General features: G+C 47.3%; 1 protein-coding gene across 1 annotated transcript in view; it reads left to right on the forward strand.

Moving 5' to 3' along the window:
- LOC311247940 (uncharacterized protein) overlaps positions 1 to 2,380 on the forward strand; it is a gene marked incomplete at its 3' end in the record, with an annotated part of 41,834 nt that extends 39,454 nt beyond the window's left edge. The window contains exon 4 of the mRNA XM_084338917.1: positions 2,071 to 2,380. Coding sequence (XP_084195043.1) covers positions 2,071 to 2,380 — 310 coding nt within the window. The remainder of the gene's footprint in view (positions 1 to 2,070) is intronic.
- Positions 2,381 to 19,652: the final 17,272 nt, after the last annotated feature.

The following is a 19,652-nucleotide window of genomic DNA, read 5'->3' on the forward strand; positions in this document are numbered from 1 at the left end:
GGACTGGGAGACCCATGTTACTGACCAGACACTCTATATCAGTGATGGCTGTTTACTGCAGAGTGGAGGGACTGGGAGACCCATGTTACTGACCAGACACTCTATATCAGTGATGGCTGTTTACTGCAGAGTGGAGGGACTGAGAGACCCATGTTACTGACCAGACACTCTACAGTATATCAGTGATGGCTGTTTACTGCAGAGTGGAGGGACTGAGAGAAGAGAGACCCATGTTACTGACCAGACACTCTGTAAATATGCCTTAAGGTCGGAGCATAGACTGAGTCTCTCATTACAAGACGCTGGTATTGAACAAGTGAAGGAGGCCAAATTGTTGGGTGTAACTATTGACAAGGCACTACTTTGGTCTACCCAGATTAATAACATGGTTGGTTACCAGGATGAGTAGAAACATCTCCATAATAACAATAAATGCCTACCTCCTAAGTCCTAACGAATACTACAACAATTAAAATGGTAGTACAATCTTTAGTCTTGTCCCATCTTGACTACTGCCCAGCAATTTGGTCTAGCACATCAAAGCAAGAGCTTAGTAAACTCCAGCTCACTCAAAATAGAGCTGCCCGACTCACTCTTCACTGCTCTATAAGGAATAGTGTGGAGGGAATGCATGCTAGACTGTCGTGGATGAGGGTGGACAAGAGACTAGCATGCAGTTTGATTAGGTTTTTAAAGAACATTTGTACCTTGGGTAAACCCACTCTATTGTATTCTATGCTTTTATCCACCAATGATAGACATGACCATAATCCCAGACATGCTTCAAGTAGTCGCTTCACCCTACCTCTGCCTAGAACCAACGCTCTAAAGAAAACTGCAATGTATAGAGCCATAACATACTGGAATAGGATCCCATTACATATTATACGGACGGAAAACAAGGACAGTTTCAAAAAGAAACTCAAAGGAGCCATAATCCGGAAGGAAATTAATATATGTCATGCATGAGTGTAGCTGCAGCCATGTTATCCAAAACGTCTTCTGATTACTTTGTGTGTTTTTTTCTTTTTCTTTTTAAAGGTATGGTGAAATTGATGTTTTAGTAACATTGATGAGCATTCTAAAAGCAATTCTTAAAAAGATTCAATTTTAAAAACAATCTTAAATTGTATTTAACACTGTATTTTGTGTTTTGTTTTGTTTTTTTGTTTTCTGTTTCTTTGCTTGCATGTAATTTTAGCCATCTTAATTGTTAGTTTTATTGTGTATTGTATGTTGAGTACTGACTTTTAATAATTCTGTTTTGCAATAATTGTTTTTGTATGTTTTTTTGTGTAGACCCCAGGAAGACTAGCTGGTTGCCATGGCACCAGCTAATGGGGATCCATAATAAAAATCAAATCAAATCAGTGATGGCTGTTTTCTGCAGAGTGGAGGGACTGGGAGACCCATGTTACTGACCAGACACTCTATATCAGTGATGGCTGTTTACTGCAGAGTGGAGGGACTGGGAGACCCATGTTACTGACCAGACACTCTGTATCAGTGATGACTGTTTACTGCAGAGTGGAGGGACTGGGAGACCCATGTTACTGACCAGACACTCTATATCAGTGATGGCTGTTTACTGCAGAGTGGAGGGACTGGGAGACCCATGTTACTGACCAGACACTCTATATCAGTGATGGCTGTTTACTGCAGAGTGGAGGGACTGGGAGACCCATGTTACTGACCAGACACTCTATATCAGTGATGACTGTTTACTGCAGAGCGGAGGGACTGGGAGACCCATGTTACTGACCAGACACTCTATATCAGTGACGGCTGTTTACTGCAAAGTGGAGGTACTGGGAGACCCATGTTACTGACCAGACACTCTATCCCAAGGGGATTAATAAAGGAATATCTTATCTTATCTTATCTTATCTTATCTTATATCAGTGATGACAGTCGGAATGTAGAGCTATTTAACACTTATTTAAACAAGAAAATACCACTTCCAGCTCCTTTAACTGTCCTGCAGTATAACGTGAATATCCATGGCATTCCCTTCCTATCCCACCTGTCGCCTGACGCTCCTCTTCCTCCTCTTCCTCCTCTGTGTCTCAGGCTCGACTCCACTCTGCTGGACCTGATGGAGGCCTACAGTCCCGTCTCTGTACCCAGCAGGTTCTCCAGGCTGCATGGTGTGCAGAGGCCAACGCCTGGAGGCCCCCGGCCAGCACGCAGGACCCCCCCACACCCCCAGAGCAGAGCCCCGCCACACCCCCAGAGCAGAGCCCCGCCACACCCCCAGAGCAGAGCCCCGCCACACCCCCAGAGCAGAGCCCCGCTCTCCCTGCCTGGGCCAAGCTCCCAGAGCGCCATGCAGGACCTGGAGGAGAGCCAGATACTAGAGGACATCTTCTTCATCTGCTGAGAGGGGGTGTGTGTGTGCGTGTGGGGGGGGGGGGGGGGGGGTACAGTTTGCGTGTGTGTGTGGGGTACAGTGTGTGTGTGTGTGTGTCTCAGTGTCAGCAGTTATGAACCAGAAAGACTCACCTGCTTTACTGAAACAAGTCAGTCTGTTTGGATGTTTATCAGATCATTCCAACTCTAGCAAAACAAAGCTTTGAAGCCACTCCCTTGATATCCACATGTTCTGTTCTTCTTGTATCTTTTTATGTGCTTCAGTCGATGTTACAAACCAAATACATCACGACGTTTTCTAATGCAATAGTTTTGTACTTGTAATATAAATAAACACTTATTTATTTAGTTGCTTGTTGATCTTTGCCTTTTTGCTGTGACACGAAAGACTACATTGTTCTGTGCGTATGCGTCGACGGGGTTCGCACAAGGTCCTTGAAGTGCTTGATTTTTGAAGAAAAAAAAAAGGTCAAGGCCTGGAATTCCTTGAAAACAGCCCATTTTGTAACAAGGTGCTTAAAAAGTCCTTGAAATTCAAATCAACCATTCGCATTGAAAGTTTAGTTCATCCATGATAAAGTTGTGCTGAATCAAGAAATTGAATTTTCCATTTAAAGTGTAACTAATTGTCGGAAATTTGTTTGCCATAACTATTGGATCATGTTTTTTTTTCTATAAAAAAACAGCATTTAAAAGAAAAATAGTGCTTGGGAAAGTACTTGAAAGTCCTTGAATTTAATTTTGCAATAATAATAATAATGATAATAATAAATCTAATTTCTATAGCGCCTTTCAGGAAACCCAAGGTCTCTTCACAATCAAGAGGGCTAGGGAAAGGGGGCAATAGGGTAAACAAGGGGGGGCTGAGGGCAGGTAAGGGATAATGAACCTAATCTAAACTAACTAATGGGGGAAAGCCTTGGTGAAGAGGTGTGTTTTGAGAGCAGTTTTGAAGGTGTCCAGGGTGCGTCTATTCGAAAGGCAACAGGTTCATGCGTTGTGCTAATCTGATTGGCCACTGATGTTTCTGGTCATGTGACATGTGCGCCCAATCGCGTGACGCGCCCATTTCCGCCTCGACCAGCAGCAAACTACCTAACGCCTAGTTGATCACTGGTTAAGCTTAGGCGACTCTTTCGAAGTTGGTTAAGGTTAGAGTTTGGAATCAGGGCTGGCGTTCTATCGCCCTGCTCTAAGACAAACTCTAACCTTAACCAACTTCCAAAGAGTGCCTAAGCTTAACCGGCGAAACTTGCCGTCACACGATTGGTGCGACCAGAAACAGCAGTGGCCAATCGGAGCGCAAAACGCGGAAGCATGAACCGGTTGCCTTTCGAATAGACGTGTCCAGGGTTGGGACGTTGCAGATTTCAGGGGGGCGGAGAGAGTTCCAGAGGGTAGGGGACGCCACGCTGAAGGCTCTGTCACCGAAAGTCTGCGACCTGGTGTGAGGGATGGAGAGGAGACCCAGATCAGAGGATCCTAGGTTCCAATGTCTGTGGGAACCCTGCATGGAGCTACGTAACGCGGAGCGTCCCCAGGTAACGGAGAGCCACGATGCACGATCTGTATGATTGAACATCAGTAACTACAACGATCCCACACTGTAAACGCAGAGAAACCTAATTGAAAATAAGATAAATTGCTTGTGTTGTATTGCAACAATAAAGCCACATGGGAGATCATAATTCAAATGACCGGGAGATACAGGGTTTCCAATGTGTTGAGGAGATACAAGGTTTCCATGTGTTTTTTTCTTTTTTTTTCTTATTATTGATTGATTGAAGTTTATTTCAAATATGCAACATAACAAACAAACATAATTTACATTTCGTCATTTAGCTGACGCTTTTATCCAAAGCGACGTACAAGTTCTGTACGACAAGCCATCAGGAAGGGCACAACTCTTATCAGCTGAGTAACAATGTTCATCAAAGTGTTGAGTGTTACAGTGTAGGTTAGTTTATTAGTTAGGGTTAGATTATTTTTTATTATTATTATTTATTATCAAGTACAGATATAGCCTTAAGCCGTTCAAATAATAAATGTATATAAAAAATAATATAAAGAATATTTGAAAAGGAGTGGGAAGAAGCATACACTTATTTAATCCCACCCCTATTTACTCCATCAGAACATACTATATTATATTTAATAATTCATACATTACTAGACTTATATTGAAAAAATGAACTTAGTTAACAATACATTTTTAATAATACCTTATTAATATTTGCCAAAACTATGTTACCCTGTATAGTTCATCTAGCCATTTTTATCAGGGATGTGATTTCTCCGTTGTTAACCGGATTTCCGTTTTTTCTGACCTAAAATCATGATCAAAAATATTCATAAAAAAAAGAAATTATAATATTCTTTTTTATATTGAGCTTTATGTATGTTTTGATTATTTTTCCACCTGGTCTAAGCGAAACGCTAAAGCAACATTTATCAGACCTGCTATTCTTGCATAACAGATTTTCATTGGCTATCGATAATGTTAGCAGTTTTGTTGAGTGGCGCGAGATGCTGTAAAGACGTCAACACACTAGGAAACACACTAACACTGGATTGCTTTTGTAAAACTGACCAACCAGGGAAGGTTACTTGCAAGCAGTGCAGCAGTCTGCCACTCAACACTACTCAAGGGAGAGCAAGCATTGTCCAGTTAATGTGAAGCTCTGTAGAAACATCAAACTCTCAAGCATGAGGTACAGAAGCCAACCTAGACATAACCAAGAAGCTGAGACGGAGAAATGTCACCACCTTCATTCTCAAAATCGACCTGAGAGCAAAAGAAAATCAAAAGAGTCCATTAGTCCAACTGCAGCCCTTCGCAGTAGGCAAGACTTCCAGAGGAGGCGGTTACAGGTGTTGCACAATCTGGTTGCAAAGAAAAAAAGATAAGGTCCTAACGTGACCCCTTTAAATTTTTTAGGGGGACACTGAGATATTTGATTAATTTTCTTTGTCTCTTTCCTCTCCCACCTTCCTCTTCCCTGTGCACAGTTCAATCTATACAAATAAAATGTGTCCATTCATTCAAATGGAGGGTTTATAAAGAAAAAAAGATAGTTTAGAAAATGTTCAGGTTTTTTTCTTAAGGCGCAATCACATCCCTGTTTTATACATATATAAATGATATACCTACATATATACATTTTGTTAGATCCAACACTGTCTGAATCTACGGTATCTTGTGATTATCTCTCCGACTCCTGAGAATACACTTCTTATTACCGAACCAGCTAAACAACCGAGTATAGCCTAGCAGCTAAGCTAACTCACGGAATCTGCTCCTCCTCCAAGTGGCAATTATTTTCTGTCTTGACACAGTGGCGCAGTGTGCCGTGTGACTGCTTGATTCTAACCTCGTTCCAAGTTTTATCTCTGAGCTTGCTTCGAGCGCTAGAAAACCGTGCCCCCAAACATCATATTTGAAGACCCTGATAGGCTACATTTATTTGCTTGATCCATTTACATTGGCTCCAGTGATGCCCGCTCATGTGAGCGTTAAGTCTAGCGCTCCGGTTTGGAGGTAGATGTCTATCAGGAGAGAGAGACGTGATTCACGCACTAAACAATGATTTATATTTGATATATTAACATTATTGTGCATTTTAAACACAAACATACTTAAAATTAGTAATTATTATTTATTTTAAACATGTTTATTGTATTTGTAGAGTCCAAAATCTAAAATAAAAAAAACACTATTTCTTCTTCTCCTTCTCTCTCCACCAGGGGGGGCGGTGTTGAGGGAGATACAGGTGTTGAGGAGGAGGAGGTACAGGTGTTGAGGAGGAGGTACAGGTGTTGAGGGAGATACAGGTGTTGAGGGAGATACAGGTGTTGAGGAGGAGGTACAGGTGTTGAGACGGAGATACAGGTGTTGAGGAGGAGGTACAGGTGTTGAGACGGAGGTACAGGTGTTGAGGAGGTACAGGTGTTGAGACGGAGATACAGGTGTTGAGGAGGAGGTACAGGTGTTGAGGAGGAGGTACAGGTGTTGAGGAGGTACAGGTGTTGAGGAGGAGGTACAGGTGTTGAGGAGGTACAGGTGTTGAGGAGGAGGTACAGGTGTTGAGGAGGAGGTACAGGTGTTGAGGAGGAGGTACAGGTGTTGAGGAGGTACAGGTGTTGAGGAGGTACAGGTGTTGAGGAGGAGGTACAGGTGTTGAGGAGGAGGTACAGGTGTTGAGGAGGAGGTACAGGTGTTGAGGAGGAGGTACAGGTGTTGAGGAGGTACAAGTGTTGAGGAGGAGGTACAGGTGTTGAGGAGGTACAGGTGTTGAGGAGGAGGTACAGGTGTTGAGGAGGTACAGGTGTTGAGGAGGAGGTACAGGTGTTGAGGAGGTACAGGTGTTGAGGAGGAGGTACAGGTGTTGAGGAGGTGTTGAGGAGGTACAGGTGTTGAGGAGGTACAGGTGTTGAGGAGGAGGAGGTACAGGTGTTGAGGAGGAGGTACAGGTGTTGAGGAGGAGGTACAGGTGTTGAGGAGGTACAGGTGTTGAGGAGGTACAGGTGTTGAGGAGGTACAGGTGTTGAGGAGGAGGTACAGGTGTTGAGGAGGAGGTACAGGTGTTGAGGAGGAGGTACAGGTGTTGAGGAGGAGGTACAGGTGTTGAGGAGGAGGTACAGGTATTGAGGAGGAGGTACAGGTGTTGAAGGAGGAGGTACAGGAGGAGGTACAGGTGTTGAGGAGGTACAGGTGTTGAGAAGGTACAGGTGTTGAGGAGGTACAGGTGTTGAGGAGGAGGTACAGGTGTTGAGGAGGAGGTACAGGTGTTGAGGAGGAGGTACAGATGATGAGGAGGAGGTACAGGTGTTGAGGAGGAGGTACAGGTGTTGAGGAGGAGGTACAGGTGTTGAGGAGGAGGTACAGGTGTTGAGGAGGTACAGGTGTTGAGGGGGTACAGGTGTTGAGGAGGAGGTACAGGTGTTGAGGAGGAGGTACAGATGATGAGGAGGTACAGGTGTTGAGGAGGTACAGGTGTTGAGGAGGTACAGATGTTGAGGAGGTACAGGTGTTGAGGAGGAGGTACAGGTGTTGAGGAGGTACAGGTGTTGAGGAGGTACAGGTGTTGAGGAGGAGGTACAGATGATGAGGAGGAGGTACAGGTGTTGAGGAGGAGGTACAGGTGTTGAGGAGGAGGTACAGGTGTTGAGGAGGAGATACAGGTGTTGAGGAGGAGGTACAGGTGTTGAGTAGGAGGTACAGGTGTTGAGGAGGTACAGGTGTTGAGGAGGTACAGGTGTTGAGGAGACAGGTGTTGAGGAGGAGGTACAGGTGTTGAGGAGGAGGTACAGGTGTTGAGGAGGTACAGGTGTTGATGAGGTACAGGTGTTGAGGAGGAGGTACAGGTGTTGAGGAGGAGGTACAGGTGTTGAGGAGGAGGTACAGGTGTTGAGGAGGTACAGGTGTTGAGGAGGAGGTACAGGTGTTGAGGAGGAGGTACAGGTGTTGAGGAGGAGGTACAGGTGTTGAGGAGGTACAGGTGTTGAGGAGGAGGTACAGGTGTTGAGGAGGAGGTACAGGTGTTGAGGAGGAGGTACAGGTGTTGAGGAGGAGGTACAGGTGTTGAGGAGGAGGTACAGGTGTTGAGGAGGAGATACAGGTGTTGAGGAGGAGGTACAGTTGTTGAGGAGGAGGTACAGGTGTTGAGGAGGTACAGGTGTTGAGGAGGAGGTACAGGTGTTGAGGAGGAGGTACAGGTGTTGAGGAGGAGGTACAGGTGTTGAGGAGTTACAGGTGTTGAGGAGGAGGTACAGGTGTTGAGGAGGTACAGGTGTTGAGGAGGAGGTACAGGTGTTGAGGAGGAGGTACAGGTGTTGAGGAGGAGGTACAGGTGTTGAGGAGGTACAGGTGTTGAGGAGGAGGTACAGGTGTTGAGGAGGTACAGGTGTTGAGGAGGAGGTACAGGTGTTGAGGAGGAGGTACAGGTGTTGAGGAGGTACAGGTGTTGAGGAGGAGGTACAGGTGTTGAGGAGGAGGTACAGGTGTTGAGGAGGTACAGGTGTTGAGGAGGTACAGGTGTTGAGGAGGAGGTACAGGTGTTGAGGAGGTACAGGTGTTGAGGAGGTACAGGTGTTGAGGAGGAGGTACAGGTGTTGAGGAGGTACAGGTGTTGAGGAGGTACAGGTGTTGAGGAGGAGGTACAGGTGTTGAGGAGGTACAGGTGTTGAGGAGGAGGTACAGGTGTTGAGGAGGAGGTACAGGTGTTGAGGAGGTACAGGTGTTGAGGAGGAGGTACAGGTGTTGAGGAGGAGGTACAGGTGTTGAGGAGGTACAGGTGTTGAGGAGGTACAGGTGTTGAGGAGGAGGTACAGGTGTTGAGGAGGAGGTACAGGTGTTGAGGAGGAGGTACAGGTGTTGAGGAGGAGGTACAGGTGTTGAGGAGGAGGTACAGGTGTTGAGGAGGAGGTACAGGTGTTGAGGAGGAGGTACAGGTGTTGAGGAGGTACAGGTGATGAGGAGGTACAGGTGTTGAGGAGGAGGTACAGGTGTTGAGGAGGAGGTACAGGTGTTGAGGAGGAGGTACAGGTGTTGAGGAGGTACAGGTGATGAGGAGGTACAGGTGTTGAGGAGGTACAGGTGTTGAGGAGGAGGTACTGGTGTTGAGGATGTACAGGTGTTGAGGAGGTACAGGTGTTGAGGAGGAGGTACAGGTGTTGAGGAGGTACAGGTGTTGAGGAGGAGGTACAGGTGTTGAGGAGGAGGTACAGGAGGAGGTACAGGTGTTGAGGAGGAGGTACAGGTGTTGAGGAGGAGGTACAGGTGTTGAGGAGGAGGTACAGGTGTTGAGGAGGAGGTACAGGTGTTGAGGAGGAGGTACAGGTGTTGAGGAGGAGGTACAGGTGTTGAGGAGGAGGTACAGGTGTTGAGGAGGAGGTACAGGTGTTGAGGAGGAGGTACAGGTGTTGAGGAGGAGGTACAGGTGTTGAGGAGGAGGTACAGGTGTTGAGGGAGGAGGTACAGGTGTTGAGGAGGAAGTACAGGTGTTGAGGGAAGAGGTACAGGTGTTGAGGAGGAGGTACAGGTGTTGAGGGAAGAGGTACAGGTGTTGAGGAGGAGGTACAGGTGTTGAGGAGGAGGTACAGGTGTTGAGGAGGAGGTACAGGTGTTGAGGAGGAGGTACAGGTGTTGAGGAGGAGGTACAGGTGTTGAGGAGGAGGTACAGGTGTTGAGGAGGAGGTACAGGTGTTGAGGAGGAGGTACAGGTGTTGAGGAGGAGGTACAGGTGTTGAGGAGGAGGTACAGGTGTTGAGGAGGAGGTACAGGTGTTGAGGAGGAGGTACAGGTGTTGAGGAGGAGGTACAGGTGTTGAGGAGGAGGTACAGGTGTTTAGGAGGAGGTACAGGTGTTTAGGAGGAGGTACAGGTGTTGAGGAGGAGGTACAGGTGTTGAGGAGGAGGTACAGGTGTTGAGGAGGAGGTACAGGTGTTGAGGAGGATGTACAGGTGTTGAGGGAGGAGGTACAGGTGTTGAGGAGGAGGTACAGGTGTTGAGGAGGAGGTACAGGTGTTGAGGAGGAGGTACAGGTGTTGAGGGAAGAGGTACAGGTGTTGAGGAGGAGGTACAGGTGTTGAGGAGGTACAGGTGTTGAGGAGGTACAGGTGTTGAGGAGGAGGTACAGGTGTTGAGGAGGAGGTACAGGTGTTGAGGAGGTACAGGTGTTGAGGAGGAGGTACAGGTGTTGAGGAGGAGGTACAGGTGTTGACGAGGAGGTACAGGTGTTGAGGAGGTACAGGTGTTGAGGAGGAGGTACAGGTGTTGAGGAGGAGGTACAGGTGTTGAGGAGGAGGTACAGGTGTTGAGGAGGTACAGGTGTTGAGGAGGAGGTACAGGTGTTGAGGAGGAGGTACAGGTGTTGAGGAGGTACAGGTGTTGAGGAGGAGGTACAGGTGTTGAGGAGGAGGTACAGGTGTTGACGAGGAGGTACAGGTGTTGAGGAGGTACAGGTGTTGAGGAGGAGGTACAGGTGTTGAGGAGGAGGTACAGGTGTTGAGGAGGTACAGGTGTTGAGGAGGAGGATGTACAGGTGTTGAGGAGGTACAGGTGTTGAGGAGGAGGTACAGGTGTTGAGGAGGAGGAGGTACAGGTGTTGAGGAGGTACAGGTGTTTAGGAGGTACAGGTGTTGAGGAGGAGGAGGTACAGGTGTTGAGGAGGTACAGGTGTTGAGGAGGAGGTACAGGTGTTGAGGAGGAGGAGGTACAGGTGTTGAGGAGGTACAGGTGTTGAGGAGGAGGTACAGGTGTTGAGGAGGTACAGGTGTTGAGGAGGTACAGGTGTTGAGGATGTACAGGTGTTGAGGAGGTACAGGTGTTGAGGAGGAGGAGGTACAGGTGTTGAGGAGGTACAGGTGTTGAGGAGGAGGTACAGGTGTTGAGGAGGTACAGGTGTTGAGGAGGTACAGGTGTTGAGGAGGAGGTACAGGTGTTGAGGAGGAGGTACAGGTGTTGAGGAGGTACAGGTGTTGAGGAGGAGGTACAGGTGTTGAGGAGGAGGAGGTACAGGTGTTGAGGAGGAGGTACAGGTGTTGAGGAGGAGGTACAGGTGTTGAGGAGGAGGTACAGCTGTTGAGGAGGTACAGGTGTTGAGGAGGAGGTACAGGTGTTGAGGAGGTACAGGTGTTGAGGAGGTACAGGTGTTGAGGAGGAGGTACAGGTGTTGAGGAGGAGGTACAGGTGTTGAGGAGGTACAGGTGTTGAGGAGGAGGTACAGGTGTTGAGGAGGTACAGGTGTTGAGGAGGAGGTACAGGTGTTGAGGAGGTACAGGTGTTGAGGAGGAGGTACAGGTGTTGAGGATGAGGTACAGGTGTTGAGGAGGAGGTACAGGTGTTGAGGGAGGAGGTACAGGTGTTGAGGAGGAGGTACAGGTGTTGAGGAGGAGGTACAGGTGTTGAGGAGGAGGTACATGTGTTGAGGGAGGAGGTACAGGTGTTGATGAGGAGGTACAGGTGTTGAGGAGGAGGTACAGGTGTTGAGGAGGAGGTACAGGTGTTGAGGAGGAGGTACAGGTGTTGAGGAGGAGGAGGTACAGGTGTTGAGGAGGTACAGGTGTTGAGGAGGAGGTACAGGTGTTGAGGAGGAGGTACAGGTGTTGAGGAGGAGGTACAGGTGTTGAGGAGGAGGTACAGGTGTTGAGGAGGTACAGGTGTTGAGGAGGTACAGGTGTTGAGGAGGAGGTACAGGTGTTGAGGAGGAGGTACAGGTGTTGAGGAGGAGGTACAGGTGTTGAGGAGGAGGTACAGGTGTTGAGGAGGAGGTACAGGTGTTGAGGAGGAGGTACAGGTGTTGAGGAGGTACAGGTGTTGAGGAGGTACAGGTGTTGAGGAGGAGGTACAGGTGTTGAGGAGGAGGTACAGGTGTTGAGGAGGTACAGGTGTTGAGGAGGTACAGGTGTTGAGGAGGAGGTACAGGTGTTGAGGAGGTACAGGTGTTGAGGAGGTACAGGTGTTGAGGAGGAGGAGGTACAGGTGTTGAGGAGGTACAGGTGTTGAGGAGGAGGATGTACAGGTGTTGAGGAGGTACAGGTGTTGAGGAGGAGGTACAGGTGTTGAGGAGGAGGAGGTACAGGTGTTGAGGAGGTACAGGTGTTTAGGAGGTACAGGTGTTGAGGAGGAGGAGGTACAGGTGTTGAGGAGGTACAGGTGTTGAGGAGGAGGTACAGGTGTTGAGGAGGAGGAGGTACAGGTGTTGAGGAGGTACAGGTGTTGAGGAGGAGGTACAGGTGTTGAGGAGGTACAGGTGTTGAGGAGGTACAGGTGTTGAGGATGTACAGGTGTTGAGGAGGTACAGGTGTTGAGGAGGTACAGGTGTTGAGGAGGAGGTACAGGTGTTGAGGAGGTACAGGTGTTGAGGAGGTACAGGTGTTGAGGAGGAGGTACAGGTGTTGAGGAGGAGGTACAGGTGTTGAGGAGGAGGTACAGGTGTTGAGGAGATACAGGTGTTGAGGAGGAGGTACAGGTGTTGAGGAGGAGGTACAGGTGTTGAGGAGGAGGTACAGGTGTTGAGGAGGTACAGGTGTTGAGGAGGAGGTACAGGTGTTGAGGAGGAGGTACAGGTGTTGAGGAGGTACAGGTGTTGAGGAGGTACAGGTGTTGAGGAGGAGGTACAGGTGTTGAGGAGGAGGTACAGGTGTTGAGGAGGAGGTACAGGTGTTGAGGAGGAGGTACAGGTGTTGAGGAGGAGGTACATGTGTTGAGGAGGAGGTACAGGTGTTGAGGAGGTACAGGTGTTGAGGAGGAGGTACAGGTGTTGAGGAGGAGGTACAGGTGTTGAGGAGGTACAGGTGTTGAGGAGGTACAGGTGTTGAGGAGGAGGTACAGGTGTTGAGGAGGAGGTACAGGTGTTGAGGAGGTACAGGTGTTGAGGAGGTACAGGTGTTGAGGAGGTACAGGTGTTGAGGAGGAGGTACAGGTGTTGAGGAGGAGGTACAGGTGTTGAGGAGGTACAGGTGTTGAGGAGGAGGTACAGGTGTTGAGGAGGAGGTACAGGTGTTGAGGAGGATGTGCAGGTTTTGAGGAGGAGGTACAGGTGTTGAGGAGGAGGTACAGGTGTTGAGGAGGTACAGGTGTTGAGGAGGAGGTACAGGTGTTGAGGAGGAGGTACAGGTGTTGAGGAGGTACAGGTGTTGAGGAGGAGGTACAGGTGTTGAGGAGGAGGTACAGGTGTTGAGGAGGTACAGGTGTTGAGGAGGTACAGGTGTTGAGGAGGAGGTACAGGTGTTGAGGAGGAGGTACAGGTGTTGAGGAGGAGGTACAGGTGTTGAGGAGGAGGTACAGGTGTTGAGGAGGTGGTACAGGTGTTGAGGAGGAGGTACAGGTGTTGAGGAGGTACAGGTGTTGAGGAGGAGGTACAGGTGTTGAGGAGGAGGTACAGGTGTTGAGGAGGAGGTACAGGTGTTGAGGAGGTACAGGTGTTGAGGAGGAGATACAGGTGTTGAGGAGGAGGTACAGGTGTTGAGGAGGAGGTACAGGTGTTGAGGAGAAGGTACATGTGTTGAGGAGGAGGTACAGGTGTTGAGGAGGTACAGGTGTTGAGGAGGAGGTACAGGTGTTGAGGAGGAGGTACAGGTGTTGAGGAGGTACAGGTGTTGAGGAGGAGGTACAGGTGTTGAGGAGGAGGTACAGGTGTTGAGGAGGAGGTACAGGTGTTGAGGAGGTACAGGTGTTGAGGAGGAGGTACAGGTGTTGAGGAGGTACAGGTGTTGAGGAGGTACAGGTGTTGAGGAGGAGGTACAGGTGTTGAGGAGGAGGTACAGGTGTTGAGGAGGAGGTACAGGTGTTGAGGAGGAGGTACAGGTGTTGAGGAGGAGGTACAGGTGTTGAGGAGGTACAGGTGTTGAGGAGGTACAGGTGTTGAGGAGGTACAGGTGTTGAGGAGGTACAGGTGTTGAGGAGGAGGTACAGGTGTTGAGGAGGAGGTACAGGTGTTGAGGAGGTACAGGTGTTGACGGAGGTACGACGCGGTCCCAGGTTTATGGCTGCATGGTGAAAAAATAACCAGATATTCTGTTGTGCCCTGCTGCAATAATGCTATATATGTATATTTACAGCATATACTGTATACAGGTGCAGCTTGATCAATTAGAATATTGTGCAAAAGTCAGCGGTCTTCCCCGTGTAGCTCTATGAACCAGACAGAAACAGTTTAACCCGTTCACTGCCACACTACAGAAGGTCAACCCTTTACTGTCACACTACCGACGGTTACAGTGAAAGGGTTAACCTTCTGTGTATTGTCGCAGTGAAAGGGTTAACCGTTTGGTAGTGCGGCACTGAAATGGTTAAAGGCTTAGGAAACCTCTGCAGGTGTTATCAGTTAATGATCTGATTAGCATGTGACACTGAGTCTACATTATTGAAATTTGTATTTTACTTTTTGAATTCAATTACTGAAATAAATTGACTTTTCCACGATATTCTAATTTATTGAGCTGCATCTGTATATCCATATCAGTCTGAATATAATAATAATCCTATATACCTACACCTGCATATAACTTTGTACATGTACAAAAATGCTGTATATACCGTATATATATATATATATATATATATATATATATATATATATTCTTATATATATGTAGAAGGGTGGATTATCCCTGCTTGTGGGAGTAGTAGTACACAGACACTGGGTAGTAGGATACTATAAAATTGGACCTATATGTACCCCCGTCTTTGGCCCGGAACGTCGTTCTGGAGGGCTTGCAGCAGGAGTGGATGGGGCCCAGGATTTACTAACCTGGGTACTGGTACTCTGGTCTCCCTCGCCTTCCAAGGCGGTCAGCAGTAGCTCCCCACACACTCTCACTTCCCCCAGTACCTCCGACAGCCCTCCCACACCCAGTGACTGTCAGTTCAATAGTATTATTGGGCTTCCCTTTAAGCAGTACCCTTCCTTGACCACCTGTATAGACCCTTCAAATGCTATTATGTGAATGGGGTGTAAGGGTTAAATGATTATGCAGTCACAATATTTACCCAGGGTTAGAATAGCAAATGGAAGAAACAGACACGCAGACAATGCTCCCAATAAGGTCTACTTTATATAGAAGCCTGGGCAGGTTATCAGTTACAGTTAATATTTTCAATTTATGCATACATGGCACCGGGTGCTCTCACTGTTAATGTAGGGGAAACTATTCCCACCATAGGCACCGCGTGCTCAATACATTAATAACACCCCGCTTGTACTAGGGGAACCCAGGCATAAAGTACAGAAACATTGGGAATTAAAATAACAAAATAACGAAATAAAACCAAGTAAATGTGGGCCCACGTTACCAAAATAAAACCTACACTAAAGCCGGCTTAAATTGTTTGGGGTACCCCTTAGACACTGGTTGTTAGCGTTCACTTGAATGGACGTTGATGTTGATACACGAGGTACCGTTAGTACTTAGCCAAGATGGCGGACCCACTCTTATCACCACTCGTCCAGGTGACAAGATGGCGTCGGCGATCCCGCGAGCACAGCCAGCGGGCTGGGCGAACAGCATAGGCAGTGGTTAGCTGGAGGAGCGTGCTGGATGGCGACCTCTGCTGGTGGGAAGAGGCGTCCTCTGTACCGTCTGGGGAACGTCCACTGCTGGCTGTTGCTTGCTGCTGTCGCGCGAGCTAATACTGTTGCTACCCTAAACACAGCTAAACTTCGGGTCTGGATGCACCCTCCTGCTATATCGGTTGTACTACTAACGCAACGTGGCTGGCTATACCACCGGTCTTCAGCGCCGCGCGCCCGGTAGTCTACTGAAGTCAGACGGAGCCGTTAGCAGCATGCTAATACACCGCACACTTACTACTATAACCGTTAACTATAGACGTTAGTCCCATTAACTCTAGACGTTAGTCCTTCGTTCTGTATCGCTTACTCACACACTATCGCTGGTACTTCTAGGATAACCTGTCAACTAGCAAGTACTTCTCATCACCCGTTGCTCGTTCCAACGGGGCTCTCCTCATAACTTCTCCAACGGGGCTCTTCCAGAGCACACGCCTGCTGTTACTGCGACTGTTCACGGTCAAGTCCACTGCCGAAGAGAGCTTCCTGGTCCTCTCGCCCCCAGGTAACTCCCTCTTCCTTGTTGCTTTCCTCTCTCCTCCGCTCCACCTGCCACCACTGCCACTCCGCCCTCTGCTGGCAACCTCCACTGATCCCACTCTAGGACCGCTCCAGAAAGGGAAAAAGGGCTTCAATGTTATTGTTAGTGATCCATACTGAAGCCGGAGAAGAGTAGCACCTCACCTCGTCGTTAGACTGGGCGAGCTATCCAAAGGAACACTGTTTATCACACGTTATACACACACAGGGAAAGTAACAGTTAGTTAGCACTTCTGAATACTTAGTAGAATATTCAGGCTGCTACATATATATATATATCAACATCTGTATATACCTGTATATAATTGTTTTTACATACCTGTAGATACTATATATCTGTACATATCCCTTGCCTACTCTTACTAGTTACACTGCTGACCAGTATGACTTAGTACCATAGTGTCTTTATACCTGTATCACTGTACATAATACTACAACTCTGTACATACATCTCATTAGCACTATTACTCAGTAGTACTAATTTATATATTTCATACCCAGTTTAATCACCTGTACATTGTATATTACTGTTGCACTTTACTGTTACACTTGCACTCTGGTTGGATGCCAAACTTAATTTTGTTGTACTGTATACTGACAATAATATGAGATGACATTTGAAAACATGATGACTCTGGAATGCCCATTTAACACAGAGTTAACCCGAGTCATGTAACAGTAGATGCTTATATCTAAACCTAGAGGAAAGGCAAGTTATTTGGGTACAAATCTGTGACATTGTATTGGATGTCATCAGCAAATAGTGACACAAGACACAGGTTGTTTTTAGTCTAGACTGTGCTTTATTATTGGGCTAAGCTGAGACGCATCATTCAGTAAAATTACAAAAACAAGTCCAGGGGACCAGAGAACGGTGCGGTCTGGAGAGACAAGGGCGGGAGCCTAAAGCGCACTGCCCAATCAGAAGCTTAGCTCGTCAGGAACCTGGAGAAACGAGGGCGGGAGCCTAAAGCGCACTGCCCAATCAGAAGCTTAGCTCGTCAGGAACCTGGAGAGACAAGGGCGGGAGCCTAAAGCGCACTGCCCAATCAGAAGCTTAGCTCGTCAGGAACCTGGAGAGACGAGGGCGGGAGCCTAAAGCGCACTGCCCAATCAGAAGCTTTCTCTCGTCAGGAACCTGGAGAGACGAGGGTGGGAGCCTAAAGCGCACTGCCCAATCAGAAGCTCAGCTCGTCAGGAACCTGGAGAGACGAGGGCGGGAGCCTAAAGCGCACTGCCCAATCAGAAGCTCAGCTCGTCAAGGATCCTGGCAAAAGCTCTATTATGCAACATTCAATTCCCCACCCCTCCACATGTGCTGAAATCGGGAATAGATTTTCCAGAATACTTTTTGAAACCATTTGAAGTTAAAATGCAATTTCTAATGACACTATTGACTTGCAGGAGTAAAACAACCGAGATGACGGATTAACTTAATTTCTCAATGAAATAGTGCAGTTTTCATGGGGAAATGAGGCTCATCTTGATAGAAGACAACAGTTGAATCAACATCAGAGCTCTGTAAAGCACACCGAGGACAGGCGGGGGGGGGGAGAAACGAGGCTGCAGAACCTGTCGGATGTTTTACGCAGTTGATTGTTAATTAATCGAGTTGTCAAGTCATTAGCTAATTAACTCAAACGGCGGTAGCTTTGAGTGACTTAAAACACGTCTAACTGAACTCGCTAATGACGTCAGCTTGTTATACTAATTCGCGCCCCATAATCTGATGTTTGATATTATTTCTTTTTTGGTTTTTACTTAATCAAACGAGAGGCTAAAGAAATTAACTAAAGACTGAAGTTATTATTACGGATGGAACAATATATATAAAATAAAAATGCTTAAACTGCATAGAAATACAGTGAGCATGTTTATGGTTCTGAAGCAAGTGCCAGGATCGTAGTTGAAGTAACAATTCTTCAGAACAATTTGATTCATTGAATTTAGTCGGTGCTGGTTCTGACAACGCACACCGCTTGGAATGAGGCGAGGGCTGGCGATGAGGGACCGGTCGTCGCAGTTGTGCAAAGCAAACGGAAAACATCGGCCAATCATAGAGCTCTGATGTTGATAATAAAAACGACGACAGATAAATAAATAGAAAGCAGTAGAGTCTGTCTTTGACATCACTTGGTCAACAGGAGCATTGTTCGTCATGATAGAAGTGCTTGAAAAGGCAGGAACAATGATCATCGGTGTGGGCCCCCGGAGCCCACGCAGTTATAAAAAACAATTTGGTCACGTACCAACTCATAGAAAAATAATGCCATGAGAGCATGCATATCGTTTCAAACATGAGTCGTAAATAAATAAGTAGGTAAATAAATAGAGGAACCGATAGATAGAATGGAATCAAAAGCCATCGAAGTATTTATCGTATATATAAAAAAAAAAATGAAATAAAAGGTCAATGCGTGTCTAAGCTCTAACTTGAGGTCAATGCTCTCCCTGACTATTGTGGGTAAATGCCTTGGTCAGGTCCTTGCAGTGGTCATCCTATAGGGACTCTCTTTTTTATTTGTATTTTATTTTTTTCCTTTTTTTTTTTTACCTGGTTTCAATGATTATTATCACGTTCTCATTCATATATTTTTTTTTCCGAAAGTATTTAAAGTATTATTTTTATCCAGTCCTTGTAGACAGAAGTAAAAGTCCTATAAAATATGCAAACCTATGTACAGAAGGAAAACAGAGCAACGAAAAGAAGAAACATTTACAGTATATTCATCGGTTTATGTATATATTTATATATATATTTATATTCAAACTTCTGCTCTGCTTCTCGTTGTTTTTGAACCAGTAGTGTTTTTTTTGTTCCACCTCTCTCGCCTTTTCCTCGTGTAAACAGTTGCAGCTGAAAAGTCGAAGAGTCGATGAAGGATGAGGTGAAGGATGAGCCGGCGCGTTTCCCTCGGCGTTAACCCCGGCGTTAACCCCTTTCTCTCCCGTCGTCCTCTCTACACTCGCCAGCTCACTCGCTAGGTAAGAGACGGGGACGGGGCTAGAAGGAAGGATAGAGCTGGTTTGGACATCTTCTCGAGACGGCGACAAGAAAGTGGACGGCGGAGGGTGGAGGGACGTTGGACCGCAGCTTCAAAGGACGCGAGGGAGTCTGCGTTGGACACGCGCTCGAGGCAGAAACCAATTACGCACCACATTCGCTGTGAACGATTAACTTTTCATGACCAACGTTCTCGGAGAAAGCCTGCGTCACTCCACCCATGACCAAAGACCCCGCTGACGCCACCCATGCAGGTTCACAAGATCATCATTGTTTAGTTGTTGTATATCCGTCGATCACAATAGTCATGTAATTATTGTTCCACAGGCTTCCCTGTAGCATTGTGAAAAGACAACCACTGTAGCGCTGTTTGGCTCAGAAATGTTAATGTGCACGCGGCCTCGGCAACGGGGATCAAGACGCCGGTGCGGGGGCGGCTTCTGTGACCTAGAAATAGTTCTTCCGCCCACGTCGCTCATCCGAGCCGCTCTCTCTCTCCAACCCAGCGCCTGGTGAGCAGGGAACAGATGCCGATTGTGAGGCTGGAGGCGGAGATAACAAAACACGACGTTCTCGGGGGAAAAAAACGCACATAACACCTCCAAGTAAGATCTGACAAATGCGTCTTACAAAACAATCGAAAGCGGTAAAGACTTGTAATCGGG

Source organism: Notolepis coatsorum (assembly GCF_963971535.1).
Source record: "Notolepis coatsorum genome assembly, contig: SCAFFOLD_1015, whole genome shotgun sequence".
Lineage (NCBI taxonomy): Eukaryota > Metazoa > Chordata > Actinopteri > Aulopiformes > Paralepididae > Notolepis > Notolepis coatsorum.